Source organism: Diadema antillarum, unplaced genomic scaffold (genome assembly GCF_040938485.1).
Source record: "Diadema antillarum isolate AM-2024a unplaced genomic scaffold, OU_Dant_1.0 seq00001795_RagTag, whole genome shotgun sequence".
NCBI classification, from domain to species: Eukaryota; Metazoa; Echinodermata; class Echinoidea; order Diadematoida; family Diadematidae; genus Diadema; species Diadema antillarum.
Window position 1 is genome coordinate 920,001 of NW_027272473.1, and position 17,720 is coordinate 937,720.

The window sequence follows — 17,720 nt, forward strand, 5'->3', positions numbered from 1 at the left end:
CCGTGTCCACTGCACGTAAAGTAGAAATTAACCCCCAAATATGGATTTAGTGAATGCCAAAATATTGGCTATGATGATTATAATATGGACTGTTTGCCCAGGTTAGACTCTTCAGTGTTTAATTTTAATACCACTCTACCTGAAGACCCTGCTCTTATCATCACCCCAATGTTGCAAGGTATCTATTTTTTATGCACCTTGGTCAAGAGGAACATTGTAGTTAAAATGCCTTGTCCAAGAATGAATGCACTGGGCAGGATTGGAACCCCAAACAAAAACAAGAACAACAACAAACCTGTAGCACATCCACATTTTATTTTACATTGTTTTATTTTATTTTATGGGGATGGGGTAGGAACACTACCAGTATTAGATTCAAGTAGACAAGAAAAGAGAGAAACTACACTATAGACCATACAGAGTCAGTGATCAAAACTTTTTTTTTTTTTTGCATTGGCCATGTTTTCTTGTCGTTGTCTAAACTTCAGTCTTGTATATCACTAAATGGTTGTGTCAAGGATTTCAGAGCACCTTGTCAAGTAGCTTTGAGGTATATGATATTATATCTGATATATGATATATATTCATATGTGATATACAATATATGGGGGAGGGGAATTCTGCCCAAAGAATGCTAATAAGTCAATGTAGCACCCTGTTGGGACCTCACTGAAGAGTCATATTGACCACAGCTAATGTACAAATTGTCATTTGTTTTGCACATTAAAAACCCCTATAATATGATACATTTTTTTACTTCTTGAATTTCTTCCAAATATCATCTAAATGCAAAATAATAGATGAAATGAGATTTTCCTTCAAAAGATGTAATTAGTAGTGTGAGATATTTTATGCACTAGAAAATAAGTGCACTAGTGGAGGACTTTGCATTACTTAAGACTGATGAAGATTAGGTGCCTATTTAATGTCATCCTTCTAAATTTCCTACCAACAACTGAGTCAATTATTATGACTCTTGTATTTTTCACTGCTAGGCCAACCTTACCCTCATAATCTCTGATCTGTTGTTTTTGGATTGCTGAGTTCTCAGAATTCAAACATTTCTTCTTCTCAAGGCAAAATTTGAAAAAAAGAATGGATAATATTGAGATGCTCCGTTTCACATGCATCATATCTATCCAGTAAATATCCATTAGAAAAGAAACAACAAACCATAATCACGCCAACAAGTAGACAAACAGAACAATGAAGAGCTCATTTAAAAGCCCTGCCTACCATACAGTACTTTCCTTCAAGGGCGACGAGATTTAGTATTATGGGAAACAAAAAATGATTTGAACATCTGAGCACAGCTGTTGCCGGCACCATCAAACCACTCGCAATTAATTCGCTCCTAATAAAACAATGTTGCACACTTTTGCAAGGCTTTGATTATGATTTCATCTGCCAGTGTCATATTCTTGGCAGGTGTGCAATTGAATGTGCACACTATTTTGTATAGTTTTCAAGGTTTGTGTCCATTGAAAAATTACTCATTTTATCTGATTGAATAATTGGCAGCTGTTATATAATCTGACAAAAGTTCAGAGCTTTTTGACAGTGATGTTATGTTTATGAATTGGCCAATTAAGGATTTTGAGGTCAGTTAGTTTGGATACTGTGGGTAATTGTGATACATTTGGAAGAGAAGAATGTGCATCTTGTGTTGTGATGTGACATGGTGGCCAAGTTTTCACATCCATTGGAAAATATGACAAAAGTCAGTGGAAGTTTATCAAGCATTGAAAACCATAACCATTTTTCATGTTTTATTAGAGGGGGGGGGGGGGCGGGATGAGTTGGTGGTAGGAAGAAAAAAAAAGAAGGAGAAATTATTAAAAGTGGGTTAATGTAGAATCATGTAGCAAAAAGAAGAAGAAGAAAATAATGGCAAATATGTGGTTTTGGCATTTTTCATATTATGTATTCAATGTCTGTCTCAGAAACGTGACTCTCCCGTCATAGAGTGGATGGGGTACAATCAGAGGAAGGCGTACTACACTCCAACGTTGGGACCGTCGTGGTATCTGACTGAAAAACAATACATTCTACTTGAAATCACGTAATGGCATGATGGTGCTCATTGCAAATTAAAAATTCTATCTTGTCAGAGATGTATTATTATTTGCTGCATTCCGGAAAACTACATTGAGTAAAAAAAAATACAGGGGAAAATTTCTGTGTTTGAATGCCAGACAGAGCAATGGTTATCAGCCATTGGACTCGTAGATTGAGCATAAATTTTATAGCACATTCTTTTTCCATTGACGAGGGCGCAGGTGAGAGTTGTCAAAATGTGACAGCTACATCAAAATTAGAAGCAATTATTTAGGGGTACAGTGGAGGTTGTTTGGGATAGATATCTTTTCCTTTCACACCCCTCTTCTCCCTTTCAAGCCAGAGAAGTAAAATGTGTATTACTGTAAAATGTGGTGGATATACAGCTGTACAGCCATGCATGTGGAGTTCCAGTGCATTTTTTGTGTGTTTGTATAATGTGTCAGAATGCTTGTATACATATGTTTGATTGATAATGCAGTATGTGTCATCTTTAGCATCATAGTTTTAGCGACATTTGGTACCCTTGTCGTATAGTCATACCATCTTTTTTGAGTGTGTGATCGGTCTCATTTATATATTATCAAGTATGTGGGGCTTCCTTGACGTGCGCGCTTAGTTGACCCGACCTCTGCTTTATCACAAGACTGTGGCATGGCTGTGTGGATGTGCACATTTCTTTCACATAGTCCCCACTGCATGAGAGCTGGACTGGTAAACATCAATTCACTTCCGTTGCTCCTTGGTTTTCATGTTACAAATACAGCACGCAGTCTGAATGCTACCTTTGTCATCGCTACGTCGCAGGGTAGCATATATCGTTGTGCGCATGGCAGATTGTCGTTAAGCGCTTCCCTGCGCCTGGCAGAGTGTTGTTAGTGCACTTCCCTGCGCATGGCAGAATGTTGTTAACCCTATGCACACTCCCACGCCCTAACGACAATCTACCATGCGCAGGGGAGCACTGTAACAAGAATCTGCCATGCGCACGACGACATGTCTAAGTAATACTCCCGTATGTGTTGCAACATACATCCATGTTGATGCAGCATTGTTACAAGTGATACGTTGTAGATAATGCTGTGTCTCTCGGAAGTCGCTAGCAACCCTGCCAAAGAGGACTGCCTCGGCTGGAGAATTCCTGAACCCCAGTCCTGCTGTCCAGTCCTCTTCAGCCAGCCCTTTATCAATACCAGGCCCTCAATCGGTGGGAGATTGACTGAGAACACAAAAGGACCGGCAAACATTGCTGCCCTTTCCGAAAATCACCCCGAGACTGGACCAATATTTGCAGGATAGCTTCACCTTAATTACCCTCCGTTTGCTTCAATAAGTCTTGTGTGCTTATCACTCTCTTGTGTTATTTATGTTGTGTCCCAGTGCTCTGTGCACCCCCTCCCAGCTCCCTTTGAACATTTGGGTCTGATGTGTGCACAGGAATTTAAGGTGGGTTCTAATATGCTTACAAGCCTCATGAGAACTTTAAGCTGAATCAAGTATGACTTTTGCAATAGGTAAATACTGTATGCCAAACACTTGTTCGCATAATGATGTAGGCAAAGTTTGAGGGTGAAAGACATGCAATTTTTTTTTTTTATTATAATGGTAATCATGGTGCACATTAAACAGTAATTATTTTATGACAATCAGACGAAGTGATGAGAAAGTTAAAGACTTAAAGGGGATGGCTAGCAACTGATCAGTGGGAATCAGTGGGAATGCTGGGGGATGATTGTTCCAATCCTTGTGGGATTCATTTGAGAGTACATTATATATCTATTGTTGTGTGAAAATTATTTGCTTCAGAATGGTCTCATATTCAAGTAATGTGCAGTTTACCGGTAACGATCGCCCCGTCACTCTACAGGCATGCTAACCTGGAAACATTAAACTGCACATTACTTGAATATGAGACCATTTTGAAGCAAATAATTTTCACACAACAATAGATATATAATGTACTCTCAAATGAATCCCACAAGGATTGGAACAATCATCCCCCAGCATTCCCACTGATTCCCACTGATCAGTTACTAGCCATTCCCTTTAAAGTTTTACAAAATTTTGCCCAACATAGATGTATTGGAAATTACCAGGTACATGGGCAGTATTTAGATTAGCAAGTCAATGTACAATATGTACATTATACAATGTGCATCACAGGTCATCTTGCCTGTTGTTCATGACACAGTCTTTGGCAGTGTATAAAATTAAGCACATCACCTGTACATTACTACTAAATGGACACTGATAATCATTCAACAATTCATGAAAATGAATGTCTAAAATATTTGAAAGATTTCTTAAGAGGGAAAATACTGCATAGTAAAGGATCAATCAATTTCCATTCAAGCTTTCCTCATACGTAACATAGATATAAACTTTAAAAGAATGATTGACTAATGTATAGCAACACATCGAAATCTGTCACTGTCAGTGTCTCTGAGTGACATAAACTTGGAAAGTGTTCTACACTGTACATTACACTGTATGTATTTTTGGAAAAATCAATACAGCCAGAATTAATTATGATGAGAAACCTTGCCAAGAAAATGCCATTGAGCTGCCAAAACACACCGCACTATGCACAATACAATGTAGCTTTCACGTTCTCAGTACAGGCTAACCTTGAACAAACATTTTGAATAGCTTTAAAGGGCTTTAACCTTGCCATTGTCTTTGTAGTGAATTGTTTTTGTACAGCATCAATTGCCGTTTTGAAATAATGAGTCAGGAAAGGTTAAAGGATGAGTTGAGCCAATTGTATGTGTGGATTTGAGTGAATGTACAGCAGTATTCGTAAAACACATCAGTGAAAGTTTGAGGAGAACCGGACAATCTGTTCAAAAGTTATGAATATTTATTAAGTTTCGAGGCCGCCATCGCTGGATGAGAAGACTACAAAAATTTGTGATGTCACCGCAGGACAGTGATGTAAAGAAGATATAAACAAAATTCAGCACATTTTTGTATTTCTAGCAAAATGAAAGAGCACTTTCTTGGCTTCTTTCAGAAAGCAGAGGGAATGATATTACCCTAATATGAAAAATATACATTCCATTGACTTGTTACTGAGGGAATGTGTATTTCTTTTATATCAAATGAATATTTGTGGAATTCTCCTAATATATTTTCTTCGTATATTTGTACATATGAGACATCACAACTGTAATCCTTCATTTAGTGATGACTGCTCAAAAGTTTTTAAAAGTTTCTAACTTTTGAACGAATTGTCCAATTTTCCTCGAACTTTCAGGAATGTGTTCTGCTATTAAATATTGACTGCACTTACTCACGCCACATATATATTTGTGTGAACTTGTCCTTTAAATGCTAAATACTATGTAATTTGAGTTGTGTCTGCCGTAAATACTAATCTGTGCTCAAAAAGCTGATTATTGAAGGGTTATCATTCTCTTAAAGTGTGTAGGACCTTGTTTGATGCCAACCAATGCATTTTTGTGTGTCTAAAAGCAACCATCAATCATACAATCTGTGATTCTGTTTAGAAAGTAATGTGTGACTGAATGCAGTCCCGAGGCATCATCCATTCGAGTTTTGAGCCATTTTCGGGTGATCTTAGTTGTCCAAACAGGTTGACCTCTCAAACAAGTTTTAGGATATACATAACAAAAATGATATATTAATGAAAATCATTATATTGTAGCACATAATGATTATTAATTAATTCCCTATGCGCCTACATGTATGTCTGATTTGTGTATGTAGGTCATAGTGTCAGATGCATGCATTAAAAGAAAACTGACTGTTTGATCGACAGCTCGTGACATTTCTGTTACAGAGTATGTTGTTTTGTGGTTTGTGGTCGTTGAGGAGATTCATTCAGCGTGTGAACAGCCCGCAATCCAAAACCCGAATAGAAGCACGTTGCGCAAACACGGGATTATAAATGAGATCTATATTTGTTGCCGCCGAAAACGGATCTAGTGGTTCGCGGTGGCAGCCATGTCTTCAGCGGTCAAGACTGAAACTTTCCATTGATAAAGAAACAAGCTACTTTACATGCGTGATCTTGACCGTTCAATCAAGTGCAATTATCTATCCTATTGTGCTTTCGTAAGCCTCCTTTGCTCTTGGCAGTAGCTGGAATTTTGCTGGATCGTAACCAAACCGCAACATAATAAAACATAGAGAGCGCATACGAGGAACATTGGATGGTAGAATGACAGGCCGCGGTGACATCAGGACTAAACGTCATTGCGGGTGCCCACAATCCAACACCCAGTGCCAATTATATCGCTATGCGAGTTTCCATTCATCTTACGAAATCCCCTTTTTTCTATTTCTGATGGGAAGTTGCAGACACTGCGTAAGAAGCGTGAATGCTGTCATCCAATGGCTACTAGAATTTGCAGCACTGTATCTATGTAGCATTGTTTGTTTGAGGTTTTTTTTTTTTTTGCTTTTGTGCTTGTTTGTTTGTTTGTTGTGTTTCCATCATTGTTCTGAGAGAGCAGGGCTGCCTGTTGTAGATGACTTGCAATCACTGGCTTTTGTTGTGTCTAACTTGGACAGTAGAGGGAGCTTTTGGCAGCGCTTATGTAAAGTGCAATCCACACCATGTCCACATTGACCTTGAAGAATTCTGCAAAAGAGGAAATTTTTGCATGAGTGACTTTTTTGCGCTCCATCACAGGAGGTCACTCCTGTGATGGTGGCTTATGGCTTCGGCAGTACATATTATGTTAAAAGGAAACTGGATCACATTATGACAGACATCAAATTCACTCACACCACAGGACTAACAAACATGAAAAAAAACGACCACCTACTATTAACATAAGAGTTCTGCCCCGACAGTACACTTATCTTGAGATCAAAAATATAAATTGATATATTACATATCATAAGAAGCAAAAAAAAAAAAAAAAAATTGCAAGTTACAATGTAGTTTCATGTCATACGAAATACACATTTCCATTCTTTCATCAGACTACAACCAGACAAACAAAATGGTAGGGGTTTCATTAAAATTTAACATGAAATTCTAAAAAAAAAGGTGAAATTCAAGTCCCACATGTTTTCACTGAATAGTAATATAAGTCACAACCGCATGTATTGAGATTGGAAGGGAATGAAGCTACAGCCTCTTAAATCTCCCATTGGTTTGTGTATACCAATACGATTAAATTATGTTTTGGTTGATTTAAAGTGAATACTACAACATCTCTCACACCCAAGCAAAAAAAATAACCCTTTGCTACATTATTATGAGACTGCAATAATATGCTGCACAAGCTATAATATATTCTAATTGATATCATGTTTAAAAACAAAACAAGGAAATGAAGCGGATATCTCAAATACTCTGTCAGAACTTTCTAAGGTTATGATATCATCTCTCCTCCCCCGGTGTGGGTGTGCACTTATGGCTAATATTACTACTTTATGAAAACATCTGAAACTTAAGAATTCAGTAACTTTCTAACACCATAAAAAGAGGTAATTTTTATGTGAGTAATTTTTCAGGCTAAGGTGGGTGAAGTGATTTTTGTGTGTTTGTAATGCAACAGAATCGAAGTACATCGAGTTTTAGAGGTATAACAAATAAAAGTACTTGTGAACTTTTATTTTTGTTGTAGTTTCACATTGCCCACAATGAGCAAAAATTTCTACTCCGTGTGCTGGTGTGCGATGCATGCAGTGATTCACAAGCCAATGACAATGCAGCCACAGTATTAGAGTTTATGCACCAAAGTACTTTCAGGGCAGAGCTTAAAAATTACACCATCAAATTAGTGGGCTTCTTCTAGAAGCCTGCTGCTACTTCAGCCAATGTTCGTGTGTATTATTTTATTCATAACCTGCCTGCTCAGTGTGGGACATTCAAGCACAATAAAGTTGGGAACAATTGGGTAATTTGCATGCGATGCCATTCATTGTTCAATTCAGAGAATTCTCCTGCTCAGAGTTCAGTTCAGTTCAATTGAGATTTATTTCCATTTCCATTCATTCACAAAAAAGTATACATTATACAATCATTGTTTTATCATTTTCTAGAAAATACATCATGAAATGATCTTAAAATGTAATAGACTATACATACAATTCTATGAGAACTTTTTCATCAAAACATACAATGTCATTAAAAGTGACTTTGATATCAGATCTCCCTACACTTCTACAGATATACGACTAATTCTTAACACTGTTACAGTTGCACTTTTTGAGATGTATTTATATCACTCCCTGGTATCTCATTGCACATAACATGAATTACAGTTGAAAAGGAGTGTTCTTCCACAACATGATCCATTCAATTCACCGCCGCCCCCCACCCACCCACACACACATGCACAGTAAACACTGTCTAGATATCTATTTTGTCTAGGATTACAATGTACACGCTTGTGCTCTTAATTGTTACCCCATTAGTATTGCCATCCCATGAAGTTAAAAACCTACTCAATGAAGTGTAAATGTCAATCCTGTGTGTACCTACCAGTATTTGACCCCTCGCCCCACTCCACCCAGTAAATTTGGGTGTATGATCTGCTGGTAGTCCGTGTTTCTACCTGCCACGCTGGCACTCTTGGTGTACTGCACCACCCTCACAGACTTTTTATAAACCTACTTGATTTATATTTGATTCATATGTTAATTATTGCACAATCAACTCTCTCTTTTTCTTTTGGAGGGGGAGGGGGGGGGGGTAGAATGGGATTGGGTTACTTACAAAAGAAGAAATAAGTGTTCATATTTATTTATCTATCCCACCAACTATTCATCACCTAGGAGCTGATTTTGTTCGTGTTTTTCAAGGCTTGTTTTCATACCATAGTATTGTAAATCTGTGGAGCAGTGCCAACAAATAAAATATCTTCTTCTTTTTTCTTTTGGTGATATATGTATGAAATGTCTCTGTGCTGTGATAAAACATGTATAAACTAGGTTTTCTTGTACTCGTCTCTCAGCTTAAGGCTACTGCAGTCACGCATTCTTATCAAGGACCTTGTATAATTCAACTGAATCAATATATTGTCCCAGTGCTCAGAGTTGTTGTTATCGAAGTTTCATTTTTGTTGTTCAGAGCTACAACAGTGTTTGTACTCAAATTGATCAGTCTGAAGTGGAAATGGATGGTGTAACAAGCATTTTGTTATATAACATATTCTAAAGAAACATAATGCTATTTCATACTTTCTTCTTCTCTTCCACTGTTTTCTCTTTAATGCTAATCATTATTTTTCTTTAATATGATTATGGTGATGATGATGATGTTGGTGATGGTGATTATCTTTAATATCTTTCTATTATCAAAATTATTTTATTATCATTATTAGTCCTGTTATTGCCATCATTGTTACTATTATCATCATCAGTTGTAGTAGTAGTAGTAGTAGTAGTAGTAGTAGTAGTAGTAGTAGTAGTAGTAGTAGTAGTAGTAGTAGTAGTACGTGTAGTAGCAGTAGTAGAAGTAGTACTGTTTGTCACAGTTATAATCAAGTGGCTTTTGGTAATTATTATGATAGGTTCCTTTTCTATGTTGACTGTGATATTTAGTGTGCAGTCACACATACCGTATAAACTGCCAATGATTATGATGGCTATGTGAATAATAGTTCAATAAGTCAATTAAAAGAAGAGGGGGCTGAATCACCTTGGGGAATTCTACCACAGAAATTGACACTTTTGTGATCATCAAATTGGCATCCCTGAATTTTTGCTGCATTATAAACTTATGTTAGTGGGAGATTATTACAAATGATCTTGTTAAATTTCATCATATTGGCACTAAAAAGCTAAAAACAAATACAGAAACAAACAAACACATATACAGCAATATGTCAGTTTCAGAGAAAAAACCTGGAACTGTGATCGTCTAAAATGCATTGCCAATTTGAGTGTCAGTATTAAAGGGAAGGTATAGTTTTGGGTGAGATAGGGCTTCAGGTTTCCAACTTTTTTTTGTGACTTTTTTGTGAGATAATTAGAAATCACTGATCAAATATTAAAAAAGCATACAATTCCATGAGGAATTCAAAGTTTATGTGATTTAAAAAAAAAAATTGGTTTTGAAATGGCTGAGATATCCAAAAACAAAGAGGTTCTAATAAAAGGTGGGACCCTACCCTACCCTACTCGACCATTTCAAAACCAATTATCATCAATTTGTATTTGAATTCCTCTTTGAATTGTGTGCTCTTCAATATTTCACAAGTGATTTCTAATTACCTTGCAAGAAGTTAAAATCTGAATCCCCAATCTCAACCAAAACAAATACCATCCCTTCAAATTGGCAATTTGCAGGCTTCCAAAATTTTTGCAGCTGAACAAACTCTGATATATGAGCAACATGGGGTCATTAAAAAAAAAAGAAAAAGGAAAAGGGAAAGGAAAATTTTCCCTATGAGACACTAACAAAGAAAAATAAGAATTATAACAAAAAGATATGACAGTGAAAGAGAGAAAAGACAGAATTGAATGTATAAAGAGGAAAATAAAAGAGAGTGATGGGGATATATATGGAAGGAGGTAGAGGAAGAGAGAGATATACATGTAGATAGATAGATAGATACATAGATACATAGATACATAGATAGATACATAGATACATGTAGATAGATAGATAGATACATACATACATACATAGATACATAGATAGATACATAGATACATGTAGATAGATAGATAGATAGATAGATAGATAGATACATACATACATACATACATGTAGATAGAGATAGATTTAGAGAGAGAAAGAGAGAGAGAGATAAAGAGAGAGAGAGGGATAGAGAGACTAGACAGAGATTCAGAAAGAGACAGACCAAAAAGGAATATATTGCTATAATTATGTTTAGACAGAGTGAGAGCGAAAGAGAATGCAGAGTTTTGGTATAGCCAGTAATTTAATCGCGAAGCTCATTCTGGAATATATTGACCAAAAATACCAGCATATTTTTTAGTTCTGTACCTATTTGTACCATTAGTTCTGTACTTGACAGGCACAGTAGTACATGTGTCTTGTAATGTTGTATTAAATCCTGTCCCTGATTGGTCTACTTACCCTCCTTTTTTATTTTCCCTGAGATATAATGTGAAAGAACTTTGACTTGAACCTTTAAAACTGGGGACGTTGGATGCATTTTTAATTTGTTTGATGATGTATGCATTGTTCCAGCTGTGTGACATAAATTTGCAGTTTCAGCCCAGAGATTAACAAAGCCAGCCAGGCTGAAAGCTCCCAGGTTGCTATGCCTGCTACATAGACAGATGGCCGCTCGACAGCCAACCACGCTCTCGGCCCATCAACAATACTGAACCTCGGAGAGCCCGCAGAGCACTCCCGCTGAATATTCATGACCACCAGTGGCCGTATTAGCATAATTCATCCAGCCGCCCCAGCTAATGCGCCTAGATTATGCAGACCGGCATGAATGGGCACTCAGAGCCACGCCCCCCTTCAGCAGCATGCTCCCATTCAGGACTGGAGTGGCCACGTTGTGTTGGTGCATACTGCACGCGCCTTCATCGTCCCTACACACTGGCTTCTTAGCTGTCTTTCGCTACTACTACTCACTGCTAGCAATCTATCACCGTCTGCTATTTTTCCTCGCTATTTCCCTCTTTTCCCCCTGCAAAATTTCCCTCCCTCAATGCAGGGGGAAAGTCCACCATGATTTCAGATCTTCCTCACCCCATTCATGAAGATGATATTTTCACCCCGTTGCTGCAATCCTCATTTTTTTTTTCTTTTTGTCTTTCATTCAAGTGGCTGAGGACGGCATGAATCATTTCTTGGTGTTCTTCCTTTCTCAGAAAATATATTTTTTCTCTCTCTCGCGCTCCTCTCTCTCTCTCTCCCTCTCCCTAGACCATGTGTCTATCAATCTTTGCCCATTACTACCACAGCCAGGCCTCGGCCGTGGCCATACATGGATCTTGCGAGCTGCTGATTGTAGCTGGAGACCTCTTCTCTTGGCAATAATCATGTTAAAGGGAGTCATCTGTCGTCCGATGCGTCCCTTGAAATGCACCATGTTGCCCTGCGCAGTGGATTGCAGTGTGTGTGGGTGTTGCACATGGCACGTGGTGTATGCTGCTCCACGTGGAAACGGCGAGCAGCACATTATTTTCTGCTCCTAAATTTAGCAACCAGTGTCATTCCATTGTGCCCGTCGAATCTGCAGGGAGTTTCCCATGGATTTCTGGCTTGCAGTGTATTTGCACAAGAGGTATAGATATTTTATCTATCTATGATGAGGTATACTTTGAACTTTTAGTAGGAGCCTCCTCCCATTTGGAATCAAGAACAAAATGGCATAGCTACAGCAGAAGTTGAGCTCAAGTTTGAGTCACGAGCGTGGGAAACTCTGAATATCTGTTGAGCTTTGGCTAGGATCTTTTTTTTTTGTGCCTACAAGTACTCAAGTTTGTTTTATGTCAGACAGTCCGTAGCCAAAGTCGGGATTGTCATGAAAAAGTCCCTGATAGATAAGTATGCATTAGCATTTAATCAAATCACACATTTGGGTCTTTTCGGAAGAGAATGGTGCTAGCTTACTTGCATTATCTACTCATTCCCATGAGAGAGCAAGCAGATCTAGGCATTTTCTATCACAGTGAACTAGATGAACACGAAATCAGGCCTCCTTTAGATATCGAGTTGGTAAATATTACCGTCATGGGAAACTTTTGCGCACAACTGAAGGCTGTAGGTTGTTGAATATGGAAATTTGCAATGATGGAATACAATGCAAGATTGTAGTGCACATTGTATGCATATAGTAGTGTATGTACTTGTGTAGGCTTATACAATATACATGTATCTAAACTCTGCTGGTGGCCCTAATATAGTTAGTAATTACTTCAAAGTTACTGAGCTATCCATCTACCTATATAATTTAATTGCAGTTTCTGCAGTGATAAGTTATGGCATATAACTTGTATGTTTCAAGATATGTTTCAAGATACCATAATCTCTTTATCCTGCTGCAGAGATGGCAAACGATTTGATAAATCTTTTGTGTTTGTTGTTTTAATCCTTATGGAAAACTGCTGTTATAACCAACAAGAGCACACAAATAGTGAAAATGAATTGAAGCATTAAAACTTGAGTTAACCTGGGCAATTTTGCCACTATTGGATATTTCCATAAAACCCTGAGCAGTCATTACAATACAAATACAATCAACAGTTATGCAGACTGACCAAAGGGGTGGCACAAAGAGATGGCCTTTACATCCAGGTGGTCATTGTAAACAGGTTGATAACCAGTTTGATTTTAAACCATGATTGTTGGGGAAAGGCATTCATGGAGCTCAGCATGATCCTTCATATAATGTGAAGGTACAAATTGTAGGAGGCATCGAAATAATAACTGGCTGTCAATTCTCAGAAATATATGAGTGCAGAAACAAATGTGTTTCGCTTTCGTTTTCTTTCAGATATCAGTTACCATTACGGTCGTTGAAATGAAATATTGTTCTGAGAAATTTTGGTAGGGGGGGGGAACCTTGCAGAGAAGGGCTCGACCATGAGTCCCAGGGCTGCCAACACTGGAAACTAGTTGAGAGTGAGACTCCCATAGGCCAATGCTATAATTTAGGAGTCAAAATGAGTGAGATCAATAGAAATGCATGCAAATGAAATAAAGTTTTAGAGTGAGAAAGGACCAAAATGCATGCGTCTCACGCTCAATGCGTGAGAGTTGGCAGCCCTGGAGTCCCTTACTGTGTTGCAGCATAAAGTATTGACTGTGGGTAAAAAGGAAATATGTGACTGTACATTATGTGGGCTATGCTAGACACAGTACTGCTTTATACATTATCTTTAACCCTGCCACTGCCAGTAATAGCAACTATGCTGTGTGTAAAATGTAGGGTTTAACAGACCAGTAGTCATGAAGGAGTTAACAAGTTCTCTGCAGGATGAGTGTGCTGCGACCACACAGCACAGGTGGTGGCTAAGATTTGGCTTGACACCAACGTCCCTGTAAAAATGTCAATTGCCTCGCGAACAAACTGTATACTGTAAGTATGTCGGAATGCAGGAAGTGTTATCAGAAGTTTGTCTCATCTTTTCACAAATTTTTGAAATTGTCATCAGCGCAAATGGCTGAATCTATTGCTACTCAATCACAATATCAGAGACTCCAACCCAAAGCACCTTCTGATTTGGAGATTCTCCCGCCTGAAACCCCTAGCAAACGGGAGACTCCAAGTTGATGTGTGCGAAGCGCGAAGTTCCTAGGGTTCTAAATGCTCTCTGGTGCTATTGAAGGCTTATTTGTTCAACATACAATAGCAATAAGTAAGAAATCCTTTTCAACGGGAGACACAGAGCCAGGGCGGGAGAAATTAAATCTCAAGCGGGAGAACGGGAGATTTTGCAAAAATGGGTTTTCGGCGGGACATCTCCCGTCGAAAACGGGAGAGTTGGAGTCTCTGCAATATGCATAAAGTATACAAAAGCATACAAGTATTTGATAGTTTCTTCACTGACGTTATCATCATATGAAGCTACTCCGTTCTGCCTATCTGTGGCTGCATGAGTAACTTATTAGCAAACATACACACGCACACACACACACATACTCTCACAGACACAAAATGTGTATAGGGCCTATGTGTACAGTATGTGTGTGTGTGTGCATGTGTGTGTGTGTGTTTTACATTGCACTTCTCTGCATTGGCTCCTCATTGGCAGGGCATCAGGGCATTGACCCGAAAAGCTGATGCGATGTCACCTCCTCGACAAAAGAGGGCAGCCTACTCTTAATTCCTCCCCCCCCCCCCTCCCCAGGGTAAGAGGTTCAACTAAATAATTGGTTGAGGGAGGGGAGGGGAGGGGAGGGGAGAGGGGGATGGGGACTCGAGTAGCTAGAAAGACTCCTCTGACGCATCATAATATTATCTCTGGTCAGCTGACGCATCATCTCTCGCCTTCCAGAGCTCTATCACTGGGGGACGTAAATGGAGTGGCTGTGATTTCGTTGAGGAGCGTGTCTCCTTGTGCGCACACTTACTTGGAAAAGCACGCTACGCGGGAGATTCGTCCTTGTGTCGGTGCCGACGCTGCACAGCAGTGGGAACGCGCTTCGTGTGATTAGTGTGTGCCTTTATTACTAGGGCAAGTCCTAAATTTCCTATGCAGCAACCTCTGGAATAACCACTACCACCATACTCTAATCCTACCCTGAAAAGAAAATAATAATAGTGATAATACTTTTATACATTATGAAATGAAAAATGCGAGCATTAATCTTCATAACCAGTATGTGTTGTGGTTATTGTAGCAAACAAGAATGGCAGGCACTACCAATGTTTGCTGTGTTTTCAACTGTCAAATGCACATGGCATTGGTTGTACATTGAACAGCATCTGTGTAAACCTAAATAACAGTTGCCATTCAGCTACACCCACAGCCCCTCCAATAACAAAAAAAAGAAGATAAATAAGTAAAATAATAATGATAATAATAATATGATCCCGCAATACCTTGAGCTAATTTCTATAAAGTATTCACACACCATTATGTTAGGAGCAGGCAGTTGTGTGCAGTTCTATGTTTTTTAGTTTAGTTTTTTTTTTGCGGGTGGGGAGGGTTTTTTTTTTTTTTAGGATGCTTCAATATAATGTATCTTTCAATAGATAACTTTATCCAAACAAAGAGCTAATTTATTATATATCAGGACAGATAAAAAAAAACAAGAATATGTGCTGATAACTTTACCAGTTCTCTGTTTTAGACTGCAGAATCAGACACAATTAATGATGCAAGATGTAAAAAGTAAGGAGAGAAAATGTTAGTGTTGTGAAGGCAGATATCAATCACCGAGCGTTTCTATGTTGTCTGTGTTGACATTACACTTGCATTTATTTTGTTTGTTTGTTTGTTTCTACTTCTGGGAAAGAAGATGGAGGAGGGAAGGGGGGGGGGGTTAGGCATTGGATGAGGTATCATTGCGCTGCCATTGTATCCATAACCAACTTTGATTTCATGAGTCAGCCCTCGTGATCATTCATCATAAACGGTTGGCATCAATTAATTATGCATCTGCGAAAGAGAGCGAGGGAGATGGAGAAGGGGGGAGGATCGCTGGCGAAAAAACGGCGGATGATGAACCGCCACTCTGGACCATCTGCCCCCCAAACAGAGCATGGATGGTTTTTGTGGTTAACCCCCACCCCCACCTCCAGATCATTCGGTAGTTCCATTACCATTACCCTCCAGACGCTTGCCCCCTTCCCCTCCCCCTCCCCCTCCCCCCTTCCCTCCCAGATGTTATTGTGGATGAGAAGTAAGGAATTTGAACTGTCAGCCCCTGTTGTGGATATGTGTCTGTGCGGTTGGAGTTGGAGTGGGAGAGGGGACAAGATTGCTTGCAGACATGACATATGAGGCCAATTTTCTTGATTTACCCTAAATTTGGGGGATAAACAAATTGTCATGACAAATTGGATGGAGTAGGCATATAATGGTTAAAGAGAAGCAGTGGCAAAATTGTTGGCTAGGGTGCCTGCTCAGGCAGGCTTTAAAATGACCACAAGGGATTTCAGACTTGCAGATGAACTGGTAAATTGATTTCTGGCACAAGTTCCTTGACGTGTTAATAGAGTCATGAAATATTCGGACACTGGGATGAGTTTCCATGACAACCCCTCCCAAACCTGCTAAGACATCCCATACCGACACAAACTCCTTGACCGGTCAATCCAACGCGCAAATCTTGATATGCTCGTGTCTTTGAGAGTATGTACGTGCAGTCTACAGGTGTACATGTGTGCATGCATGTACTCTGATGGAAGTGACATAAATGCATAATTATTCTCACCTCCACTATTTCATTCTTGATTTAGAGGTCATATTTGTCATTTTTCAGACTGCAAATGCTTTTTGCCAAAATTAATCAGGACTCAATTGTAGATATGTCTGGACTATGATTGGTCAGTTGTAGTTCAAGAACAAGGTTGGGAGAAACATGAATCTAGTTTGCGTTCAGACTCGCATTAGAGAACTTCATTGGCAAAAAATATATAACGCATCTACAAGAAAAGTATTTTCAAGTCTAAAATGATTGTATGAAATCCCATGCAACCCTCTTTGTAGGAGTATAGAAGAATTTCCTAGCAATTTGCAATGTATGTACTTTGGCAAGTATTTGATAATTGCATTTTCTGACTCATTTTGCCCTTGACTACTATTTTGAAGTATCAAAGGTTTATGGTAAGTAGCTCGTGTGGATCCAGTGTAATGGTTATAGTGTGTGTTGTAATGTGTGTTTTTGCTATGATCTTGACGTCCTCCATAACTCCTATGTTGACCATCATAATAAATACCAAATCATAATTATCTGATCTTCTGCAGGATGGGTCTTACCTGGCTGAGTTTCTCATTGAAAAGGGATACATGGTGAGTATGCCAGAGCGGTATAGTATATCAAACAACTTTCACTGATCACAAGTTTCTTCTTTTTTTTCAATCCATTGACAGCATCACTGTGCTGGCTTGCAAATTCAATCAAACATTTTGTATAATCTTTCCACAACTCCTTTTAACTAGTACATCCTTGTTTTTTGGTGTTTTTTTTTTTTTAATATGAGATCATGCAAGAAATATCTAATTGGCTGTGAAAGAAGCCACAGTTTTATTTATCATTTAAGATGAAAAATAGTGAAAGAAACAGAAAAAGAAAGAAA

The 17,720-nt window shown here is 38.6% G+C and overlaps 1 protein-coding gene across 1 annotated transcript in view; it reads left to right on the top strand.

The window, feature by feature from the left end:
• LOC139712380 (GDP-mannose 4,6 dehydratase-like) overlaps nt 1-17,720 on the top strand; it is a 100,939-nt gene that overhangs the window by 7,259 nt on the left and 75,960 nt on the right. The window contains exon 2 of the mRNA XM_071624205.1: nt 17,389-17,433. Within this exon, the coding sequence (XP_071480306.1) occupies nt 17,389-17,433 (45 nt within the window). The remainder of the gene's footprint in view (nt 1-17,388; nt 17,434-17,720) is intronic.